The 23896-nt window shown below is 52.4% G+C and overlaps 2 protein-coding genes across 2 annotated transcripts in view; one reads left to right on the forward strand and one right to left on the reverse strand.

Annotated features, from left to right (window-relative positions):
• Positions 1 to 23896, reverse strand: part of ZER1 (zyg-11 related cell cycle regulator) — a 253222-nt gene that overhangs the window by 60558 nt on the left and 168768 nt on the right. The gene's annotated exons all lie outside the window — the stretch shown is intronic.
• TBC1D13 (TBC1 domain family member 13) lies at positions 5413 to 22198 on the forward strand. Its single transcript, XM_049774058.1, has 12 exons — positions 5413 to 5661; positions 6882 to 6955; positions 10251 to 10291; positions 10729 to 10790; positions 10937 to 11036; positions 11331 to 11413; positions 12837 to 12996; positions 16387 to 16597; positions 17514 to 17677; positions 19113 to 19273; positions 19545 to 19602; positions 20471 to 22198. Exons 1-12 carry the CDS (start codon positions 5639 to 5641, stop codon positions 20534 to 20536), a joined length of 1203 nt encoding a protein of 400 aa, XP_049630015.1. The 5' UTR covers positions 5413 to 5638; the 3' UTR covers positions 20537 to 22198.

Raw genomic sequence — 23896 nt, forward strand, 5'->3', positions numbered from 1 at the left:
CTGTGTTTGTGCTGAGAACTCACTTTTTTTATGACAGTATTTGTGGTTTCCCTGGTCCTGACCACTCATTTGGAGGTGGTTCCTCCTCCTCCTCCTCCTCCTTACTTCTCCTTTTCCTTCCCCTTTTCTTCTCCCCACATTCTGCAGTGCTTGATCTTTGGAGTCCCTTCCTACAATATAACAGGTTGTCCCCAGGTTGACACACACATGAAATACATACGACCATTTGATCTAGATCCCCAGTGCTTTTCCTCTTTGAGGGGGAGGAGGCCACAGCTGGCAATGCTCAGGTTCACTCCTGGTTCTGTGCTAAGGAATCATTCCTGGTGGACTTAGGAGACCCTATGGGATGCTGGGGATTGAACCCAGTTGGCTGTGTGAAAGGCACCTCCCTTGTCCTCTTTTGCATGTGAATGTGTGTGTGTGTGTGTGTGTGTATGTGTGTGTGTATGCATGTGGCCTCCCAAGAGCTGGTAGAGTGATTGCACAGCAGGAAAGGCACCTGCCTTGCATGTAGGTAACCCAGGTTCTATCTGTGGCAATACATATGGTTCCCTGAGTGCTGGTGGGAGTGATTCTCAAGCAGGCAGGAGTAAGTCCAGAGCACTGTTGGCTGTGCCCCCCCAAAAAAACAAACAAACAAAAAAAATGTTTTCAGGGAGGAGCTGTAGAGATAGCACAGCGATAGGGCATTTGCCTTACACAGGGCCAATCCAGGACAGACGGGGGTTTGAATCCTGGCATCCCATATGGTCCCCAGTGCCTGTCAGGAGCGATTTCTGAGCATAGAGCCAGGAGGAACCACTGAGCGCCGCCAGGTGTGACCCAAAACATAACAAAAAATGGGGGCCAGAGAGATAGCATGGAGGTAGGACATTTGCCTTGTATGCAGAAGGACGGTGGTTTGAATCCTGGCATCCCATATGGTCCCCCGAGTCTGCCAGGAGCAATTTATGAACCTAGAGCCAGGAGTACCCCCTGAGTGTTGCTGGATGTGACCTAAAACCCAAAAAAATTTTTTTTCAGGGAGCCTGAGCATCGCTTTCTTCAATTCTGGATGGCTCTTGGCTGCTATGAAAGCAAAACCCTAACCTGATACCACTATCTCTGGCCCCGGGTCCTTGGCTTTTTTTTTGGGGGGGGACACACCCGGTGACACCCAGGGGTTACTCCTGGCTATGCGCTCGGAAATCGCTCCTGGCAGACTTGGGGGACCATATGGGATGCCGGGGAATCAAACCGCAGTCCATCCTAGGTGAGCACGTGCAAGGCAAACACCATACTGCTGCGCTATTGCTTTGGCCCAGTCATTGATTTTAAATTAATAACAATTTATAGGGGCCAGAGAGATAGCATGGAGGTAAGGCATTTGCCTTGCATGCAGAAGGACAGTGGTTCGAATCCCAGCATCCCATATGGTCCCCTGAGCCTGCCAGGAGCGATTTCTGAGCATAGAGCCAGGAGTAACTCCTGAGCGCTGCAGGGTGTGACCCCCCCAAAAAATAAAAAAAGAAAAGAAAGAAATCACTTTTGGCAGGCTTGGAGTATCATATGGGATGCTGGGGATCAAACCTGGATAGGCTGAGTGCAAGGCAAATGCCCTACCAACTATGCTATTGCTCCAGACCCCCCTACCTATTTTTTTAATATGGAAAAACATTCCTTTTCAATTGTTGGATGGTTAACTTATTTACTGCTATATTTCATATAAAGGATCTTAATTTTTTGGGGGGGGGCCACACCCGGCGTTGCTCAGGGGTTACACCTGGCTGTCTGCTCAGAAATAGCTCCTGGCAGGCACGGGGGACCATATGGGACATCGGGATTCCAACCAACCACCTTCGGGCCCGGATCTTAATATTTTATTCTTCAGAAACTTTTTTTTTTTTTTTGATTTGGGCCACAAGTGGTGCCTACCCGCTGTGCTTTCGCACTGGGGGAGGGGGGCTTCTTTAGAAACTTTTAACACTGCCTGGTGGAAAATGTGGGGGAAGGGCTGGAATTTGTTTTTTTTTTTTTTTTTTTTTTGGTCACATCTGGCAGTGCTCAGGGGTTACTCCTGGCTCTATGCTCAGAAATCACTCCTAGCAGGCTCAGAGGACCATATGGGACGCCGGGGTTCGAACCACTGACCTTCTGCATGAGAGGCAAACGCCTTACCTCCATGCTATCTCTCCAGCCCCATGGGCTGGAATTTGTAAGGTTGAATGCTTGCCTGGAATGTGGGCAGCCCTGGGGAAAAAGAAAAGAAAGGAAAGGAAGGGGGCCGGGAAGGTGGCGCTAGAGATAAGGTGTCTGCCTTGTAAGCGCTACCAAGGAACGGACCGCGGTTCGATCCCCCGGCGTCCCATATGGTCCCCCCAAGCCAGGGGCGATTTCTGAGCACATAGCCAGGAGTAACCCCTGAGCGTCAAACGGGTGTGGCCCAAAAACCAAAAAAAAAAAAAAAAAAAAAGAAAGGAAAGGAAGGAGGATAAAGAGAAGAAAAGGGGGGCCGGGAAGGTGGCGCTAGAGGTAAGGTGTCTGCCTTGCAAGCGCTAGCATAGGATGGACCACGGTTCGATCCCCCGGTGTCCCATATGGTCCCCTCAAGCCAGGAGTGATTTCTGAGCGCATAGCCAGGAGTAACCCCTGAGCATCAAATGGATGTGGCCCAAAAACCAAAAAAAAAAAAAAAAAAAAAAGAAGAAAAGGTAAAGGAAGGACATAAAGAGAAGAGGAAAGGAAGAGAAGAAATGAGGGAGGGAAGGAAAGAAAGAGAAGATAGGGAGAGAAGGAAAAAGAGAAAAAAGGAAGGAGGTGGGAGGGAGAGAGGGGAAGGAAGGAAGAAGAGAAGGGAAGGAAGGAAGGAAGAAGAAAAGGGAAGGAAGTAGAGAAGGAAGAAAAGAGGAAAGAAAGGAAGGGAGGAAGGAAGGAAGAATGGAAAGAAGGAAGGAAGGAAGGAAAGAAAGAAGGAAGGAAGGAAGGAAGGAAGGAAGGAAGGAAGGAAGGAAGGAAGGAAGGAAGGAAGGAAGGAGAGAGAAAGGCTAGGAGATAGAGCACATGGCTTGCAAGTGCCAGCCATGGATTTGATCCTTGGATCTTCAAAGTCACATTGTTCTCTGAGACATAGTACCCTACAGGCATAGCCTGGAGGCCCCAAACAGCCTTGTGTAGGATCTGGAGGTTTCTGAACACTGTCAGGCAGAACTGGTGGCCCCAGCACCATGGGGTGGGCCTAAGCATCTGGGTCCCTGCTGACCCAGGTGGCCAAGTGTTCCCAGGAGTGACCCATGGACCAGAACACTGCTAGAGAGGGGACCTCCGCGAAAGATGAGTACAGAAATCTAGAGTTCTCTGAGCACTGTGTCCTTGAGAACAGAGCCAGGAGCAAGCTCTGAACACAGCCAGGTGTGACTCAAAAAAGAAAGAAAAAAAGAAAGAGAGAAAGAAAAAAGAGAGCTAGAAAGAGAAGAGAGAAAGGGGGGGCTGGAACGGTGACACAAGGCTTAAGGCGTCTGCTATCCCCCAGTGTCCTATATGGTCCCCCAAACCAGGAGCAATTTCTGAGCACATAGCCAGGAGTAACACCAGAGCGTCACCGGATGTAGGCCAAACCCCCCCCCCCCCAAAAAAAAAATTGGTAGCTTTTTCTTTGATTCTTTGGGATCCATACCCAACGGTGCTCAGGGCTTAGTCCTGCCTCTGTGCTCTGGAATCACTTTTGGTGGGCTTGGGGAACCATGAGATGCCAGGGATCTAATTCAGGTGAACTTCAGGCAAGGCAAGGGCCCCTACCTGCTGTATATCACTCAGGCCCCTCTCTGATTCATTTTGCAGGGAGTTTTGGGCCACCTCTGGCTATTGCTTCCATCAGTGCTCAGGGGACCATGAGGTACCTGGGCTCAAACCTGGCCTCTAAGGGTGGGGGCCGGTGGTATAGCACAGTGGTAAGGTGTTTGCCTTGCACATTGCCAACACAGGATGGATGATGGTTTGAATCCCAGCATCCCATATGGTCCCCCAAACCTGCCAGGAGCAACTTCTGAGCGCAGAGCCAGGAGTAACCCTTGAGCGCTGCCGGGTGTGACCCAAAAACAGAAACAAAACAAAACAAAAAAACACCTGGCCTCTGAGAATGCTTAAGTCTTTTGAAATATCTCTCCAGCCCTCCAGGACCTATTTTCATTTCATGTCAAAATGGGGAAGAAAAGGGGCCAGAGAGATAGCATGGAGGTAAGCCAATTGCCTTGCATGCAGAAGGTAGGTGGTTCCCTTAGCCTGCCACCAGCGATTTCTGAGCGAAGAGCCAGGAGTTGTAACCCCTGAGCGTTGCTGGGTGTGACCCAAAAATCAAAAAAAAAAAAAAAAAAAAAAAAAAGGAGGGGGAAGTCAGCTGGCACAGCCACACGTATTTGCATAGAGAAAATGACCCGAAGCTACAAAGGACTTTTCTGGGAAGGCTCTTGAATTCTTCCTGTCTTTACTTCTTTATGCTCCTTAAACAAAGGCCTGGCGGGCCAGAGAGAAAGTACAGTAGGCAAGCAGTCCTGTGTCTTTTGGCACCATACAGGCTCTCCAGAGCCCCACTAGGAGGAGTGCAGGGCCCTGAGTGCAGAGCCAAGAGTAACCCCTGAGCACCACTGGGTGTGGTCCCCCCAAACCCAAAAATAACAAAAATAGAAGACAGTGGGGGTGGGGGGAATCCAGGAGAGATGGAATGACAGCAGGGCTTGTGTGTGGATGGATGGATGGGGTCAGAATTCCCCTCACTCACTCAAGTACCTTTACAGTATTATTCACTTACTATCCAGGACAGAAGTTTCTAAAATGTGGGGGCATCCGAAACCATTCTAGAAAATTCAGGGGGGAAAAAAAACTGAAAAGGGCACGAATCGCATCCCGGATCCTTCCCTGCACAAGGCACTGACACTTCACTCAGCTCCACCCTGGTCACCACTAGGAGCTGAAAAGCCAAGCCAGGTCTGGGGTACTGGGCTTGGGGGGTGTGCAGCTTGGTCAACTGCAAACTGAGTTTAGGGCCAGGAAGTGAAGGAGGGTGAGCAAGAAGGGGGCGGAGCCTACACGAGGGGGAGGGGCCTCCCCAGAGAGGCGGAGCCTGATAAAGGGGCGGGGACGCTGAGGAGGCGGAACCAACGAGAGGGCGGTGTCTTCGGGGAGGCGGGGCTTATAAGAGGGGCGGAGACTTCCGTGGAGGCTGAGGCTAAGAGGGGGCGGAGCCTCCAGGAGGCGGTGACTATGAAAGGGTGGAGCCATTGGGAGGCGGGGCTTGTGAGAGGGGCGGGGCCTCCCGTGGAAGCTGCTGCTTATAAAAGGGGAGGAGTCTTCCGATAGGCGGAGACTACGAAAGAGCGGAACCTTAGGGCCGGAGCTTTTTGGGGGCGTGGCCTTTTGTGGAGGAGGCTGCCTATAAAAGGGTTCTGCCTTCCGATAGGCGGAGACTCCTAGAAGGCGGGGATACGGGGGCGGAGCCTCAGGCGGGAGGCGTGGCTTTCTGGGGCGGCGCGGAACGTGCGCGCGCGCGCCTGCGTTTCCGTCCGGAGGCGTTTGTCCAGCGCCCCGCGTCCCTGGGGGGCGGCGGCGGCGGCACCGGCGGTAGCAGCAGCAGAAACGGGGGGATCCGGAAGTCAACAGCACCATGTCGAGTCTGCACAAGAGCCGGTAAGGGGCGCGGGTTCGAGCTTGCACGTCTCCCCCTGGCGCAGATCGCCCGCGCTGCTCTGCCCTGCAAGTGGGGTGTCGCTTCCTCCAGGAACCCCCCCCTCCAGGCCCCAGCCCAGACCCCCTTGTGCAGAGGGTCTCGGGCACCCACTTTCCTAGGATGGATCCCCAGGGATCCCAGCCGGCCCTTCTCGCTAGTCTCCCCCATTCTGGGCCCCTCTGAGCCCCCCCCTCCAGTTCTGTGTCTTCCCATGCAAAGCTTTGAGGGGCCTCCCTTTTCCACCCTTGCAACTCCCTCTTCTGGAGTTTCTGCCCCAGGAGATTCCTTTCCTCCTCCAAATCATGCCCCCCGGCCCCATTGTATTTATTTATTTATTTTATTTTATTTTAACTGGAAATGCTGGAGAACCTGGATTTTCCAGTCTCATCTCCCCCCCAGGGGCCAGATCCCAAAGCAATGGAATGGACTGAGTTGTCTTCAGGGTTCAGAACTCGTTTTCACAGGCCCCAGCCCTCCTCCTCCTCCTCCTCCTTTTCAGGGCCATCTATTTCCGAGCCCCAGAGAAGGGGCATGATGCCCAAGACACTCACTCACTGCCCTGCCCGTTGTGTGCTGGCCGATCAGATTACTCCAGTCTTCCTCCGCTTCTCCTGAGTTCAGATCGGGGCCCCAGGCAGTGCCCGCTACTTGCCAGCTCCCCAAGTGTTTGTTAGCAGGAGTCTTCCTTTCTTCATGCTCTTTTTTTTTTTTTTTTTTTTTTTTTTTTTTGGTTTTTGGGCCACACCCGGTAACGCTCAGGGGTTACTCCTGGCTATGCGCTCAGAAGTCGCTCCTGGCTTGGGGGACCATATGGGACGCCGGGGGATCGAACCGCGGTCCGTCTCCTAGGCTAGCGCAGGTAAGGCTGGCACCTTACCTCCAGCGCCACCGCCCGGCCCCTCTTCATGCTCTTTTGAGATCGTGTCACAAGGCAAGAATGTCTCTTTCCAGGCTCAGGAGAAGTGGAAGAAACTTGTCGGTTCATAAGTTCCCCAAAACTGTCTGTGGCCAGGATGTGGATTCTTCTTTGGCCTCATCTTCATGCCCAGTAGTGAATGGCTGAAGCTGTGTGGCTGCCTTATGAGGGAGCTTTGACGCTGCTCCTGGCCTTGTCGTGGGGTGTGTGTGTTAGTGTGTTGTTCTGGGTTTGGGGGTGCTTCATTTGCTTCTCTCTTTCTAGGATTGCAGATTTCCAGGAGGTTCTCAAGGAGCCCACGATTGCCTTGGAGAAGCTTCGGGAACTTAGTTTTAGTGGTAAGGGGCAATGCTTCCATCTCATGCGTTTTTTCAAAAGCATTCATGGCCGGGGTGTGGAAGGGAAGGTGCCACACCTGGTCAGTTTCAAGCTTTCCCAGGCCACCAAACATGCCAGTGATTGATTGCTTGGAGGTTGGAGGGGGCTTTCCAGAAACTGGCTGCCGTTGGGCAGGTGTTTTACTCGTTCTTAGAGAGTAACTGGAGAAAAATAGAAATTTCCAGAGCTGTAGGGTTTGTTAGGGACTCTCCTCCTGGCTGGAGGTCAAAGTCAATTTAGACAGTGAACTTTGCTCCCCGATAAAACTCCAGCCTTGGGCTGTTGACTTGAAGGAGCTTAAACTCTGTTGAAACTCCAGTGAGTCAGACTTTGCTTTGTTCTTCTTTTCCTTTTGGGTTTTGGGCACACCTGCTGATGCTTACCACACACTCCTGGCTCTGCATGCAGGAATCACTCCTGGTGGTGCTCTGGGATGCTGGGGATGGAACCAGGGTGGGCCAAAGCAGGTGCCTTCTTTTCTCTTGCTTATACTATCTCTCCGGCCTCAGGGTGGTCTTATTTGTTTTTTTAAAAATTTCCCTGGGTTCTGACTTGTGACTTGTCACAATGCTTGAGACTGGGCTAGGAATTGTGAAGGCTGGCACTCCTTACCCAGTGCCAATTTTGAGGCGCTGGAGCACTTCCTCTCCTGTTTACACACCTAGTACACACATTAGGTAACAGCCATTTAAGATAGAGAAATGCCTGTTGTGGTGTTGTGGAAGTTTGTCTTGCTTTTTAGGAGTGATATTGTGGCCCCAAAGCAATGGTTTGCCTCTAGGATTAGTGGGGCTGAAGGCTTTCAGTCCTGGACGTGGCAGCCCGAATAGACTTGGGGAGCATGTTAGGTGTCAGGGCCATACCCAGTGGTACTCAGGGCTCGCTTCTGGTGGGCTTTGGGAGACCATATACAATGCCTAGGACTTACCCAACTTGGGTAGGTCCCATATTGGTCAAGTGGTACCTTCCCTGCCACCCCATCTCTCAGGCCTCAGACACCAGACACCAAGTTCAGGTTCTGGAGTCAGCAAGATGGGGGAGTTTAAGTCCTAGTCTGCTCTTTCTTTCTTGAGAGATTCTGGACTCTTGAGGTGAGGCAGCCACACAATATGGTCCTTCCCTTCTTACTGGCTTATTGTGAAGCCTGAGTGAAATGGTGTGAGGTTGAGAGCAGGAACTAGCAGAGTGAGGAGGGCATTTGGCTTGCACACAGCTGACCTGAGTTCAATTCCTAGTATCCCAGAGGGTCCCTTGAGTCCCACCATAAGCAATTTCTGAGTACAGAACCAAGAGTAAACCCTGAGCATGGCCAGATGTGGCCCAAACTCCCCACTCACCAAAAAAGGGAAAGAAATTTTGTATGGTCTCAGCACTCACAGCTGAGCAGACACAGCTTTAGATAGGTGCTTCTGGGTGGGCTCAGTGCTGGGCTGAGACCACCAACTGCTTCTTCTCTTTTGTGGAGAGGACGTGGGGTTCACTGTTGGCAGAGCTGGGAGCTGCTGCTGAGTCTCTGCTCCATGCAACAGGCAGAGCTGGGATTTGAACCCCGAATTGCTTCATGTAGTGAGTGTGCTGCAGACCTGATCTGTCTCCTTCCTGATTTTCGCTTTTCTCGGGTTCTGCCAGCAGTAGGGGGTGACAGATGTTAAAGAAATAACCCCCCTTGTCATACTGTTTCTGCTGCTAGTACTCCTTAGGAGCAGTTGTGAACTGATTGATTGATTGATTGATGGTTTGGGAAATTGCAGAGCATTGATTGATTGGGTGATGGTTCAGCGCCAGTCACCACAGTGCTTAAGGTGTGCTCTGGCTCTGTGCTTGGAATCATTCCTGGTAGTGTTCAGGAGGCCACATGGTGCCAGGGCTTAATCCTGGGTTTCCTGCATGCTAAGGATGTGCTCCAGCTCTTTGAGCATTTCTCTGGCCCCTTATTATAATTATTATTTTTTGTTATTGTTTTTTGGCTTACATCTATCCCTGTTCAGGGCTTACTCCTGGCCTTACACTCAGGGATCATTTCTGGCAAGCTCAGAGGACTATGTGGGATTCAAGGGATTGAAACTGGATTGGAGGCGTCTGTACCTATTGTACTATCTCTCTGGACCCAAGGTTCATTACTATTATTATAGTATTTTAAAAAATATATTATTACTGGGGCTGGAGTGCTAGTACAGTGGCTAGGGCGTTTGCTTTGCACACGGTCAACCTGGGTTTGATCCCCAGCATCCCATATGATTCCCTGAGCAATACCAGAACTGTGTCCCAAGTGCAGAGCCAGGAGTAACCTTTGAGTACCTCCAGATGTAGCCCAAAAAACAAACACTAACAAAAAATCACAAAAAGAAACAAACAAGGGGCCGAAGAGATGCATAGCTGTGTGTTTGCCTTGCACACAGCCGATCAGGATGGACGGTGGCATCCCATATGGTCTCCCATGACTTTCATGAGTGAGTTCTGAACACAGAGCCAGGAGTAACCCCTGAATGTCACTGGATGTGACCCAAAAACCAAAATAATAATAATAATAATAATAATAATAATAATAATAATAATAATAATAATAATTCTTCTTCTCCTCCTCCTCCTCCTCTTCCTCCTCTTCTTCTTCCTTCTCCTCCTCCCCCTTCTTTTTTTTCCTTCTCCTTCTCCTTCTTCCTTCTCCTCCTCCTTCTTCCTTCTCCTTCTCCTCCTTCTTCTTCCTTCTTCTTCCTTCTCCTTCGCCTCCTCCTCCTCCTTGCAGCACTCAGCAGTTACTCCTGGCTCTGTGCTTAGAAGTCACTTCTGGCAGGCTCAGGGGACCATATGGGATGCCGGGATTCAAACCGGGATCCATTCTATGTTGGCCGTGTGCAAGGCAAACACCTTACTGCTGTGCTATCGCTCCGGCCCCAAACAAAATTCTTACTGATATTCCTTGGACCCCATCTAGGCCTCACCCTCATCCCTTCTAGGCAGGTGCTCTCTCTTCTCTCACAGAGCCAAATTTCCAGCTCCAGAAAGTGTCACCCCAAAGGGCTCTTGAAGGGCTGGTGAGATGGGATAGTGGGTGTGAGCCCCAGGTTCCACTCCTGGCACAGCATCATCCCCAGTTTTCAGGGAATGGCACCTCAGAAAGGCACTGGCTGTGGCCGAGAACCACGCACACTAGCTGCTCTGGACCTGGGAGAAGTGGGGGGGAGGGGCTTAGAGAAACTGGGAGCCTTCAGGGAGAAATGGTGCTGGCCGGGGTGACCTTTGCTGCTATGTCCACAGGGATTCCCTGCGAGGGCGGACTGCGCTGTCTCTGCTGGAAGGTGGGTGTGCCTGGGCCAGGGATCCCCCTCCTCTGTCCATCCCCATCCTTCGTGGGCACCCTCTCTTCTTGCGCTGGGAACTTCCCTGGATCCTGCTGGGTTTATTTTGGTTCTCTCAGCCCTTGTCAGGATACCTTGGGGTTGGCATATGCGGGGCAGAGCAGCCAGCTCAGGGACCTCTTGACCTGGCCTCACGGAGCCTCTGGGATTAAGGCCCAAGACCTGGCTCCCAGCTCCTTAGGGTCTGGGTTCTAGGGCTACTTGGCAGAGAATGGCAGGGGGGCTGGAGTGGAGATCAGAGGGGAGGCCCTGTTCCCCCCACTTTTAGCCCCTATATTGGCTTAGGGCTGAGCACATTCCATATTCTCAAGGCAGTCACCTTGGTCTGGTGTTTGAGGGAGTTGCCCAAGCTTTGTGCTTTTCTTCCCTGCTTGCAGATTCTCTTGAACTACCTCCCCTCAGAGAGAGCCTCTTGGGCCTCCATCCTGGCGAAGCAGAGGTGAGAGGATGGGGTACAGGGGTGCAGGGTGGGTGAGGCCTTCAGGGAAGACCTAGCCGGTGCCAGCCTGATGCCTCCTGTGGCCACTGCTGGCTGGCCACAGGGCTGGCCGGGCTCTGGGGATCAGCCTCAACCCCTTTCTGCAGGGAGCTATACGCACAGTTTCTACGGGAAATGATTATCCAGCCAGGTGTGGCCAAGGCTAACCTTGGGGTGTCCCGGGAGGACGTGACTTTTGAAGACCATGTGAGTTGGGGTCTTGCGTGGGATCTGAGACTGCAGAGCAGAGTCAGCTTCCGGGTACAGGATTTGGGGTGGAGGATCTGGGCACAAGAATTGGGGTGTCCTGGATGTCCCCGCAGTGAGTATGTCACTGCTGTGAGAGATGCCCCAGCTCAGGCTCTAACTCCCAACCACCAGCAAACACAGCCTGGGACATCTGCATGAGAACCAGGGGTATGGCAGGGAGGGGGTGTGCAGGCAAGATGGTGCATGCTGGCCAGGTTGCAGCTCTAACCATTGACCCCACTCCCCCCGTAGCCACTGAACCCCAACCCTGACAGTCGCTGGAACACCTATTTCAGGGACAACGAGGTGCTGCTGCAGATCGACAAGGATGTCCGGTGAGCACTCAAAGCCTGGACTCCCCACCCTACCTTAGTGTCCCTCTCTGCCTCCCTCCATCAGACACCCCTGCTCGAGGCCCCGGACAGGCTCCTGAAGAAACCCTGTTTCTGGTCAGGGGATCTGAGAGGCTGAGATCCAGCTGGAGGGTTGGGGAGAGACGGGACTGAGCCAGAAAGGTGGGGCCCAGCCTGCGGAAGGCCCCAGGAGTAGTGCAGACCCAGCAGAGGCTGATCCTGCCGCGGAGCACAGGGCCATGGGCAATGGTGACTGGTCAGGCTCTGTTTGGTGAGTGTGAGCTCTGGCAGGGTGGATGGGGTGTGTGTGTGTGTGTGTGTGTGTGTGTGTGTGTGTGTGTGTGTGTGTGTGTGTGTGTGTGTGTAGCCAAGGCAAACGCTGCTGCACACTGCACATATTTGTTAGGAATTTATACCTGGACAGCCCCTTGGCTTTGGATGTGGTCTACAGCTTCGTGTTGTCTTCAGCTTTGCTAAGAAACACCCTCCACCTTGCTCCATTACATACATATGTATATGCAGATATATATTTTTCCTTTGGCTGCTTTATTTGGGGCTGCACCCTGTAGAGCTTGGGGGACCTGTGGTGCTGGGGAATACAGAAGGCATGCACCACAGACCTTCAGCTCCCTAGCCTGGAGACAACATTTTGAGGTGGATGTATTCTCATGGCTTGCTTTGTTCTTGCTGCTCCTTTTTCTTTCCTTTGTGTTTGTTTCAGTGACCAGGGGTTTTCATTCCTCCTCTGCTGCTCAAAGAGGGAAATTTTTTTTTGAGGGGGCAGGGTGCAGGGACCCACACTTGGTGGTGCTCAGAACTTACTCCTGCTCCTTGCTTAGGAGTCACTCCTGGTGGGGCTGGGCAAACCTTTGGCGTATTAGGGATCAAACTCAGGTTTTCTGTGTGCAATGGAAGCCCCCCATTTGCAGTATTAGCTCTGCTTTTTTTGTTTGTTTATTTTTGGCCACACTAGTTCCCTGCTCTGTACTTAGGGATTACTCTTGGTAGGCTCAGGAGGCCAGATGGGATGCTGGAGATTGAAGCCAGATTGGCCAAGTGCAAGGCAAACATACTAGTCTCTGTGCTCTAGTTTTGGCTCCTGTTTTTTTTTTTTTTTAAGTAACATTTTCTATTTTTGTGTGTTTGGTTTTTGGTTATGCCAAGCTGTGGTTGGGTTACTCCTGGCTCTGCACTCAGAAATTACTCCTGGAAGGTTCAGGGGACCATATGGATTGCGGGGGATAAAACACAGATAGATTGTGTGCAAGGCAAACACCCTCCCACTTGTGCTATCACTCTGGCCCTATAGTGCTTACAAGGCAGATGCCTTACCTAAAGCACCACTGCTCCAGCACCAATAAAAAATTCCCAGATTTATAACCCTTGTCTCCTGCTCCTCTCATAGGCGGCTGTGCCCGGACATATCCTTCTTCCAGAGGCCCACCGAGTACCCCTGCCTCCTTATCCTGGACCCTCAGAATGAGTTTGAGACCCTTCGAAAGCGTGTCGAACAGACGACGCTCAAGTCCCAGACAGTGGCCCGGAACCGGAGCGGGGTCACCAATGTGAGTTGCCTCTGGGTTGTGTTTCCCCTCCCCATCCCTTGTTCTTCCGCCTCCCCTTCCTGAGGCCCCTCGCCTCATCCACAAGACCTCTTTCCAGCCAGTGTCAGAGCAACCTTAGTCCCACATGGACCTTTGGGATTCTTTCTGGTTTATTTATTTATTTTTGGTTTTTGGGCCACACCCGGCAGTGCTCAGGGGTTACTCCTGGCTGTCTGCTCAGAAATAGCTCCTGGCAGGCACGGGGGACCATATGGGACACCAGGATTTGAACCAACCACCTTAGGTCCTGGATCGGCTGCTTGCAAGGCAAATGCCGCTGTGCTATCTCTCCGGGCCCTTATTTATATATATTTTTTTCTATTTTTGGGTGTTTACCTTGTACACATCCCACCTAGGTTCAGTCCCCGGCATCCCATAGGGTCCCCCGAGCCTGGCAGGAGTAATTTTTTTTTTTTTTTTTTTGGTTTTTGGGCCACACCTGGCGGTGCTCAGGGGTTACTCCTGGCTGTCTGCTCAGAAATAGCTCCTGGCAGGCACGGGGGACCATATGGGACACCGGTATTCGAACCAACCACCTTTGGTCCTAGATCGGCTGCTTGCAAGGCAAACGCCACCGTGCTATCTCTCTGGGCCCAGTAATTTTTGATCATAGAGCCAGAAGTAACTTCTGAGTGATGCCAGGTATTGCCCCCTCCAAAAAAAAAGAAACCAGCTTTGTCTTGTCAAAAATAACCAGGGTTGGGGCCGGAGAGATAGAATGGAGGTAAGGTGTTTGCCTTTCATGTAGAAGGTCAGTGGTTCGAATCCTGGCATCCCATATGGTTCACTGAGCTTTCCAGGAGTGATTTCAAAGCATAGAGCCAGGAGTAACCCATGAGTGCTGCTGGGTGTGACCCAAAAAAAAAAAACAGGGTTGGGGCCGGAAAGATAGCATGAAGGTAAGGCATTTGCCTTGCATGCAGAAGGTTGGTGGTTTGAATCCTGGCATCCTATATGGTCCCCTGAGCCTGCCAGGAGTGAATTCTGAGTGTAGAGCCAGGAGTAACCCCTGAGTGCTGCCGGGTGTGACCCCAAAACCAAAACCAAACAAACAAAAAAATAACCGGAGTTAAAAAATAATTGGGGCCATTGAGGTGGCGCTAGAGGTAAGGTGTCTGCCTTGCATGCGCTAGCCAAGGAAGGACTGCGGTTTGATCCTCCGGCGTCCCATATGGTCCCCCCAAGCTAGGGGCAGTTTCTTTCTTTTTTTTTTTTTTAGGGGCAGTTTCTGAGCACTTAGTCAAGAGTAACCCCTGAGCATCAAATGGGTGTGGCCCAAAAACAAAAAAAATATATATATATTACCAGAGTTGGGGCTGGAGAGGTGGTGCTAGAGGTAAGGCGTCTGCCTTTTCAAGCACTAGCCTAGAACTGACCTCAGTTTGATTCCCCAGTGTCCCATATGGTTCTCCCCCAAGCCAGGAACAATTTCTGAGGGCATAGCCAGGAGTAACCCCTGTGTGTTAAATGGGTATGACACCCAAAAAAAATAACCAGTGTGGGGCCAGAGCAGTGGCACAGGGTATAAGGTGTCTAGACCTTGGTTTAATGCCCTGGTGTCCCATATTGTCCCCCAAGCCAGGAGTAACCCCTGAGCGTCACCAGGTATGACCCAAACACCAAAAAACAAACAGACAAATAACCAGGGTTTGGGCCATAGTGGTAGTGTAGGCAGTAGGGCTTATGGGCTAACATTTCTTGTGCACGCTAACCTAGGATGGATCAATCCCCTGGCATCCCATATGGCCTCCCAAGCCAGGGGCGATTTCTGAGTGCATAGCCAGGAGTAGCCCCTGAGCATCACAGTTGTGGCCCAAAAACCAACCAACCAACCAACCAACAAACAAACAAAAAAAAAAAAACAGGGGCCAGAGAGGTAGCATGGAGGGAGGGCATTTGCTTTTCATGCAGAAGGACGATGGTTCAAATCCCGGCATCCCATATGGTCCCCCGAGCCTGCAAGGAGCGATTTCTGAGCGTAGAGCCAGGAGGAACCCTTGAGCACTGCTTGGTGTGACCCAGACCCCCCCCCAAAAAAAAACCCAGGGTGATCTTAAAGTGGGGAGGGTATTTACCTTGCACATGGCTGACCTGGGTTGATCCGATCCCCCGAGCTTCCCTGTGCACTGAACCAGGAGTAGCCCCTGAGTAATTTCGGGTGTGGCACATAAGCAAAAATCAATAAAGCAGTCAGATCGCCCAGACTTTATAAAAAGTCAGATGTGATAGTATAGTTTGGAGGACATTTGCTTTGCATGCGGCCAACCCGGATTCTCACCTCATATGGTCCCCTGAGCCTGCTAGGACTAATTGCTTGGCATAGTATGAGGAGTAAGCTCTGAGCATCACCGGCTATGGACAAAAACCAAAAAAAAAAAAAAAAAAAAAGTTCAGTATGGGAGGGATGGAGAGATAGCATGGAGGTTGGGCATTTACCTTGCATGCAGAAGTACGGTGGTTCAAATCCTGGCATCCCATATGGTCCCCCAAGCCTGTCAGGAGCGGTTTCTTTGCGTAGAGCCAGGAGTAACCCCTGAGCGCTGCTAGATGTGACTCAAAAAACCAACCAAACAAACAAAAAGTTCAGCTTGGGGCTGGAGAGATAGTACAACAGGAAGGATACGTGTCTCGAAAACAGCCAACCAACCTGGGTTTTATTCCCAGCACCACACATACCCTGAGATCTGTCAGGAGCAATCCCTGAGTACAGAGCCAGGAGTAATCCCTGAGCCCTGCTGAGTGTTGCCCAACAAACTCAAACTCAAGTAAGAGAAAACGAGTATAGAGGGCCTGAATGACAGCACAGTGGGTAGGGCTTTTGCCTTGCACGTGGCTGACCAGGGCTTGATCCCCAATATCCCATATGGTCCCCTGAGCACTGCCAGGAGTAATTCCTAAGTGCAGAGCCAGGGCAAGCCCTGAGCACCAATGGGTGTGATCCAAAAGCTAAACACAAAAATGGAAGTGTTAATCACTAGCCCTACAGTGCTCAGGTCTATACCACTCCCCTTCTTGGAAAGAAAAGCCCCCCAGATCTCATGCAACATATGCTGGGGACACCGCCAGCCAGGTAAGACTGACAGTTTTCCCACTGCCCAGAAGGTTCCTTCGGGCTTCTTTTCAGTCATATCCCCTGACCTCAGAGGAGAGTGCAGCCCTGGCCTCTCATCATCCAATTACCCCTGCATCCAGCTGTTCCACAGCTGTTCCGGGATGGCTGTTTTCTGGGGTTCTTCCGGTGGAGGGGGCCTGTGTTGGACAAGTGCTGCTGAACAGATGCCTCTGAGCAGAACCCGCCATCTTGGCGTGTCCCATTTTCTTCATGGCCCCACCTCTTCTTGCCCCCCCCAGATGAGCTCCCCACACCGGAATGCTGCCCCCACAGCCCTGAATGAGTACGAGGTGCTGCCCAGTGGCTGTGAAGCCCATTGGGAGGTGGTAGAGCGCATCCTGTTCATCTATGCCAAGCTCAACCCTGGCATCGCCTATGTGCAGGGCATGAACGAGATAGTCGGGCCCCTCTACTACACCTTCGCCACCGACCCCAACAGCGAGTGGAAAGGTAAGAGGGCTCTGGGCCACTGCGTCAGAGAAATAGGACTCTGAGAAGATGCGCCAGGGGCCAGAGCCATAGGACAGTGGAGAGGACCTTTGCTTTGCCCGTGGCTGACCCAGTTTGATCCCCAGCATCCCATAGGGCCCCCAAACATTGCCAAGAATGATTCCTGGGGACAGAGCCAAGAATAGAGTAAGCCCTGAGTACTGCTAGATGTGGCCCCAAAACAATAAAAAAAAAAGAAAAGCTGCGCCCAGTGCTTGATGATGCTCATGGCTCTCTCTGTCAGACCCTCACTTCTTTCTTTTAGACCCCCAAGTCTTACATCTCTCTACTAGACTAGGTAATACTTGGATCTCCTCCCAACTCCTTTCTGCTTGGAACTTTATAGAGTGTGTTGACTATTGACGCTCTCTTGATAATTTAACTGGTGGATGTTCGTTTGGTGGCGAGCCCTGGTGATTCTCAGGGGCTTCTTCCAGCTCTGTGTGTGGGTGCCTAGCTGTCCTAGGGTTGGCACCCAGGGTTTCCCCGCAGGCAGCGCTCACACTGAGGCCATTCCCTGACTCCATACGGTAACTGTCTCTGGCCAAGAAAGGGAGATAGATGCCCTCAGTCAGGTGTCTTGCATTATCTGGGGAATATTCCCTGGATGGTGCGGGTGTGTAGAGAAGAATCTGGAAGGGGCCAGAGAGATAGCATGGAGGTGAGGCATTTGCCTTTCATGCAGAAAGTCATTGGTTTGAATCTGGCATCCCAGATAGTCCCCTGAGCCTGCCAGGAGTGATTTCTGAGCGTGGAGCCAAGAGTAACCCCTGAACACTGCCGGGTGTGGACCCCTCCCCAAAAAATAGAATCTGGAAGTGGAGAGCGTGTGACTGGACTGTGGGACCCTGCGGAGGCCTCATTCTATCTCTTGCAGAGCACGCGGAGGCCGACACCTTCTTCTGCTTCACCAACCTCATGGCTGAGATCCGGGACAACTTCATCAAGAGCCTGGACGACTCACAGTGTGGCATCACCTACAAGATGGAGAAGGTGTACTCTACGCTGAAGGAGCGCGACGTGGAGCTCTACCTGAAGCTGGTGAGGGCAGCGGCCAGCAGGCTGCCCAGCATCTGCCCCATGCCTTGCTCTGCCGTGTGGGCAATGCCGGGAGGGTTGGTCTATGCCTGGTGATGAGTACTGGGAACCTCAGGAGCAGGGGACATGGTATCTGTTGTGTGGCACCAGCTAACATGGCAGGGCCATTAGTGGGCCCTGAGGGAAGTTGGAACTTCCTCTGAAATCATTTCCCAGGCAACCAGCGTGGAATTACCCGCTTGTTCAGGGAGCACTACAATGAAAATGTACAGGTACTGAGAGGCTGGGGAGATAGTACTACAGGTAGGGTGTTTGCCTTGCACGTGGCTGACCGCGGTTCAATTCCTAGCATCCCATATGGTCCCCCAACTACCACCAGGAGTGATCCCTGAGTGCAGAGCCAAGCGTCCCTTAAGTACTTCCAGTGTGTGCCCCTCAAAAAAAAAAATGCAGCCAAAACAAACAAAAACACATTTTTGTTTTGGAGCCACTCTAACAGTGCTCCTGGTTTACTCCTGATTGTGCGCAAGTATCACTCCTGAGGGCCAGAGCAGTGGTGCAAACAGTAAGTAGTGCAAGTAGTGTTTTGCCCGCACTAGCCTAGGATGGACCAACAGTTTGATCCCTCGGCGTCCCATATGGAGACCCAAGCCAGGAGTCCCAAGCCAGGAGCAATTTCTGAGCATATAGGCAGGAGTAACCCTCAAGCATCACCAGGTGTTGCCCAAAAACCAAAAAGAAAAAATCACTTCTGGTGGGTTCAGGGGAATCATATGGCATGCAGGGACATGCCAAGAGATTAAACCCAGATCTGCCACATGCAAGGCAAGCATCACATGCTGTACTATCATTCCAACTTTGTTATTTTGGTTTTTGGTTTGGGGGCTACCCTGGGCAGTGCTCAGAAGTTACTCCTAGCTCTGTGCTCAGAATTACTTCTGCCAGGCTTGGGAGACCATATGGGATGCCAGGGATCAAACTCGGATCAGCCATATGCAAGACAAGTGCTCTCCCTGCTGTGCTATCATTCTGGCCCCAGGTTCCTGAGCTGTGTAGAAAAGCTAGGGGTGGGGCCGGAGAGATAGCATGGAGGTAAGGCGTTTGCCTTTCATGCAGACGGTCGGTGGTTCGATTCCCAGCATCCTATATGGTCCCCTGAGCCTGCCAGGAGTGATTTCTGAGCATAGAGCCAGGAGTAACCCCTGAGAGCTGCTGGGTGTGACCCAAAACCAAAAAAAAAAAAAAAAAAAAAAAGAAAGAAAAAGAAAAGCTAGGTGTACCCGCGTTTGCCACTGCCAGGTTCTCTAGGTCGCTCACCCACTCTTTGCTCTCTGCTGGGTCATCCATCTGTCTTGGCCTGCACCAGGTGAGGCTGGCAGAACCACCTGCCTTGCACCAGCAGCCTACATGCTCACTCTTGCTCACTCTATGTCTGCAGCAAGAGCAGAACATCAAGCCCCAGTTCTTTGCCTTCCGCTGGCTGACGCTGCTGCTGTCCCAGGAGTTTCTGCTGCCTGACGTCATCCGGATTTGGGACTCCCTCTTCGCCGACGCCTGCCGCTTTGACTTCCTGCTCCTGGTGTGCTGCGCCATGCTCATGTGCGTGTGGCTCTGGCATCTCGGGGCTGTGGGCGCATGGGAACCACTGGACTCAGAACCACAGGCAGGGCTGCAGGAGCATGGGAACTGCTGGCTAGCATTGGACCAGGCAGTGGTTCCGGGTGCATCAGTGGGTCCTGAGTCCCCCAGAGGCACATGGGTCACATCAGAGGGTCCTGGGTCCCCAGGCACAGATGGGCCCTAGATCCCCTCATGCTGAGGCCCATTTCCTTGCCCTGCTCCCAGCATGCTTACTGCTCGTTTCTCTCAGGCTGATCCGGGAGCAGCTCCTCGAGGGCGACTTCACCATCAACATGCGGCTCCTGCAGGTCAGGGTCTGGGCACAGCCCTGGGCAGCTTCTGGGTTGGTGCCACCTGCCAAATGGGAGGGTTGCAGGGTCCTGCCACTGACCGTGTGGGGTGACAACGACAGGGCATGATGAGGCCTCCCTGGTCACCTCATTGCTTCCAGGCAGTTCTCCAGTCTGGTGTAGGGCCCGGAGGGTGGGGATGTGGAACTGGACCGGGGAAGGGATTCTAGAGCAAGGCCCTGAGTTCAGCATCCCAAGACCTCAAGTTCAACTCTCCATGTTATGTGGCCCCGTGTGCTGCTAGTATGGCCCTGGTGGTTCTCCAGCATTTCTGGGGAGCCCTCATTAGTGTCTGAACACCGTTAGCACAAGCTCAGTTGGGGGCAATGGCTTGGGTTCTGAGAGCTGGGGGGGGGGGTGCAGGTGCACAGATAGTACTGGGGCTAAGTGGCTTCTGCTGACCCTGGTTTGGATCCCTGGCACTGCATAGGCCCCCCAAAGTACTGCCAAGAGTTATCCCTGACTCAGGAGTCAGCTCCAAGCACCGCAATAAACAAACGTTTAATACCTGGGCTCCCAAACAAGCCTTGTTGGGGACATATCCTTGGCTCTATGAGTCATGGCTGGTCTGAGCTGTGCTGCTGCTTCTACCTGGCTATGACTGTATGTAATTCAGTAACTTGATTTGTAAAATGGGCCTAATGATTGTCATCCCCTCTTTGGACTTATGCTGGTCAGTGTTCCACCTGGGACCAGCTGGCAGTATTTGGGCTGAATTGGGGCTGGGACTAGTTAGGTGTTTATCCCCAGGCCCAGGGCCCAGCATGGAGCCAGAGTGGTATCAAAGGAGACTCACTTGGGTTCCTCTCATCTTTGCCTCTGGCAGGATTACCCCATCACAGATGTCTGCCAGATCCTGCAGAAGGCCAAGGAACTCCAGGATACGAAATAGGGGGCGCATGTGACTCAGGTTTGGGAGAGAAAGACTGCTGCCCAGGCCGAGGGGTGCACCCACACCCACTTCTCCCGGCCCTGCCCTGAGCTCGCCAAGTGATTGTTGGCTCCCGTGGGGCTGCCCCAGTAGGCAGGGCCCTGTCCTGCCCTCCAAACTCCTGCTGGGGAGTCTGCGTAGGAAGGAAGGGGACACTGAGGAGCGAGGAAGTACTGGACCACCTCATCATCTCCACAGAAAAAGAGAGAGTGTATGTGCGCACATGTGCGTGTATGTGTTGGGGGGCCAGCTCCGATCCCCCAGAGTCTTGTCTGTCTGTCTGTCTGTCTCCTTTGCTCCCTCTCCTCCTCTCTGTGTGACTGTCAGTCTGTCTCCCTCGCTCTCTGCCTGTTTTTTGGGGTGCCTTATCCCCAGCCTTCTGCCCTCCCACCTGCTCCTGATCCTCACATTCTGAGGAGTTCGGCCCAGTCCAGCCCTTTGTGGTTTCCCAGTCCCGAGTCATGCCCCAAACCTGGTCTTGCCATCCACCTGGGGGATCCTGAAGCTCCTGAAACCCCGGTGGCCCCGGTACTTGCTGCCTCTTTCCCTCCTTTCTGCCTGTGATGAGGAAGAGGTCGGGGACCACCATGATGAGGGGGGTGGACTGAGAGCTCGAGCCCTGTAAACAGTGTACAGGGCAGGCATTCATGTGCCTCCAGGAGGTTATTGCTGGTCATTGATGGGTAGGACAGGTTCTATGAAAGCAGGTGGAAATAAGCTATTCCGAGTTCTGATCCAATGCGCCCTGCTTGGGGGCCAGAAGACTCAGTAATGGGGTACATGGGGCCTCTTGTCCTCTCTGCCTGGCCAGGGGTACCCTTCCTGAGTCTATGCCGCCCAGGCACCATTGGTCCCGTTGGTGCTGCTGGGGACTCAATGCACTTCATTGTGCAGCCATCTCTCCCGACACAGTGTTTGGGGCATTTTCCCTATTTATTCCCACTCCATATATTTATTGCAGGTTGGCACGCGGTAGGCCTGAGACTGTGGGTGGGTGGGATGGGGCCTGGTTGTCCTTCCTGCTCTCAATATTGGGTTCTGCCCGAGTCCTGGTCCAGTACTGCCAGGAGGGTGGGACACTGCAGTTGACCCAAGTGGTAGGGGGACAGTTAGGACCCTTGCCAACATCTTCCTTATAGTCCAGTGCCTAGATTAGGCTGCCGTCCGCCTGGTCTCCCACATCCCAGAACTTGTCAGCTGGTGGTTCTGTCCTGCTCAGAGGCCCCCCAGAGTCTGAGGCTGGGGCTCCAGCAGACACTGCCCAGGCCCCCTGATGCATTACTGCTTGCCTCTCCCTCCCCTCCCTCCACTTCTGTTGTTGGGGCCATACTACTTGAATCCCTGCATTGAACTTGCCTCCATGGCAGATCTGCATCCTCTCCCTCGCCTTGGGGAGAAGATCAAGAGCACAGGGACCATGTCTGGGTTACACTGAGCTCAGGGGAGATTGCCTGAGGACAGGACTACCGCCCTGGGGTCCCCTCTGCAGGCCTCGGGGCCCCTGCCCAACTGTACACTCATTCCAGCACTTCCTAATTTTTGTTAGCTTTTCCCCCCATGTTCTGTTTCTGGAATCAATGCTATTGACAAGTTGTCTTTAATAAATTAAGTGTTCTTTGCAGGGAGTGTTGGTCTGTGTGAATGGGCAGAGGCCCGGGGGCTGTGGGGACAGGATGGAGCCAGGCAGGATGAGGAAGCTGTGGGCATGAGCAGAGGGACAAGCCCATTGCCTGCTCACTCAGCCCCATGCTTTGCATTTGGGGCCAGGCAGGGAACAAGTCATTAATAAGTAGTCCCTGGAGCCAGAGAGATAGCATGGAGGTACATGCAGAAGGTCGGTGGTTCGAATCGTGGCATCCCATATGGTCCCCCGAGCCTGCCAGGGGCGATTTCTGAACATAGAGCCAGGAGTAACCCCTGAGTGTTTGCCAGGTGTGATCCAAAAACCAAAAAATTAAAATAAAAAAAAAAAGTAGTCGGGCCCGGAGAGATAGCACAGCGGTGTTTGCCTTGCAAGCAGCCGATCCAGGACCAAAGGTGGTTGGTTCGAATCCCGGTGTCCCGTATGGTCCCCCGTGCCTGCCAGGAGCCATTTCTGAGCAGACAGCCAGGAGTAACAGCTGAGCACTGCTGGGTGTGGCCCAAAAACCAAAAAAAAAAGTAGTCCCTGAAAGAAATCACTGAACACATTAGTCTTTATTTTCTTTGTTCTTTTTCATTCCCTCAGTGTCATCTTGCTAGACAAATGTGTGCATGTCAGGGAACAAGTATTGCTGTAAGGCATATTGGGGGGCTGGGGATTCTTGGGGCCACATCCAGTGATGCTCAGGGGCATCTACAAGGCTCCGCACTCAGGGATCACTCCTGGCAGATTTGGAGGAACATATGGGATGCCAGGGGTTGAACTGTAAGTTGGCTCTACACAAGGCAAATTGCTAACCTGCTCTGCTATCGCTTTGCCCTTGCTGTATGATTTTAAAATATTTCCATTGGGGCTGGAGGGTTATCATAGTGGGTGAGGCCTTAGACGCAGCCAGTCTGGGTTCAATTCCTGGATGTATATATATATAGTCCCTGGAGCAAGAGTGATCCCTGAGCCAGTTGTGAGCCTTGAGGAGCACTGGGTATACCTTTTCCCTCCAAAACAAAAATCCACAAAATTCGGGCCCGGAGAGATAGCGCAGTGGCGTTTGCCTTGCAAACAGCCGATCCAGGACCAAAGGTGGTTGGTTCGAATCCCGGTGTCCCATATGGTCCCCCGTGCCTGCCAGGAGCCATTTCTGAGCAGACAGCCAGGAGTAACCCCTGAGCACTGCCAGGTGTGGCCCAAAAACCAAAAAAAAAAAAAAAAAAAAATCCACAAAATTCACAATACCTTACACTTACATGGGCTGGAGCAGAACCGGCTGATGTCCTGAATCTGTGTCATCAGTGTGGTTTTCAGCCTTTCTGTACCTGGGGGTGCTGGAGAAGATGCAGGGCTTAAGGCTCTTCCAATCTGCAAGTCCCCATACAGGCACCTGTTTCTGGATAGTTCCCTTATTCTAGCCTCTCATACTGTGAGATGGTCTTAGGTGTGCATTCCCTTCTGAGTTCCCCAACTCAGGCTTTCAATAGCTTTTAAAGGATTTTGGGGTGGGGTGAGTGGGACCTTCCCCAAAGTTACTATGACTACTTCCTACTTAGATTGGAGGTAGAGAGGAGTTGATAGTTTAGTGGAGGGGACCGGCTGTGCTGGGCACCCCCAGGCCTGTCCCTAGCAGGGCTGGGTAACCATGTGGGGCAAGAGGGAGGTGATGAAATGCTGGGGATCGAACCTGA

The sequence above is a fragment of the Suncus etruscus genome, chromosome 5 (genome assembly GCF_024139225.1).
Source record: "Suncus etruscus isolate mSunEtr1 chromosome 5, mSunEtr1.pri.cur, whole genome shotgun sequence".
NCBI classification, from domain to species: Eukaryota; Metazoa; Chordata; class Mammalia; order Eulipotyphla; family Soricidae; genus Suncus; species Suncus etruscus.

Bases quoted from the DNA above. Each gene is read 5' to 3' on its own strand.
- TBC1D13 (XM_049774058.1), top strand. From the start codon at position 5,639: ATGTCGAGTCTGCACAAGAGCCG. The intron at 5,662-6,881 runs GTAAGGGGCGCG...CTCTCTTTCTAG, and splicing joins TCGAGTCTGCACAAGAGCCG to GATTGCAGATTTCCAGGAGG. The intron at 12,997-16,386 runs GTGAGTTGCCTC...TGCCCCCCCCAG, and splicing joins ACCGGAGCGGGGTCACCAAT to ATGAGCTCCCCACACCGGAA.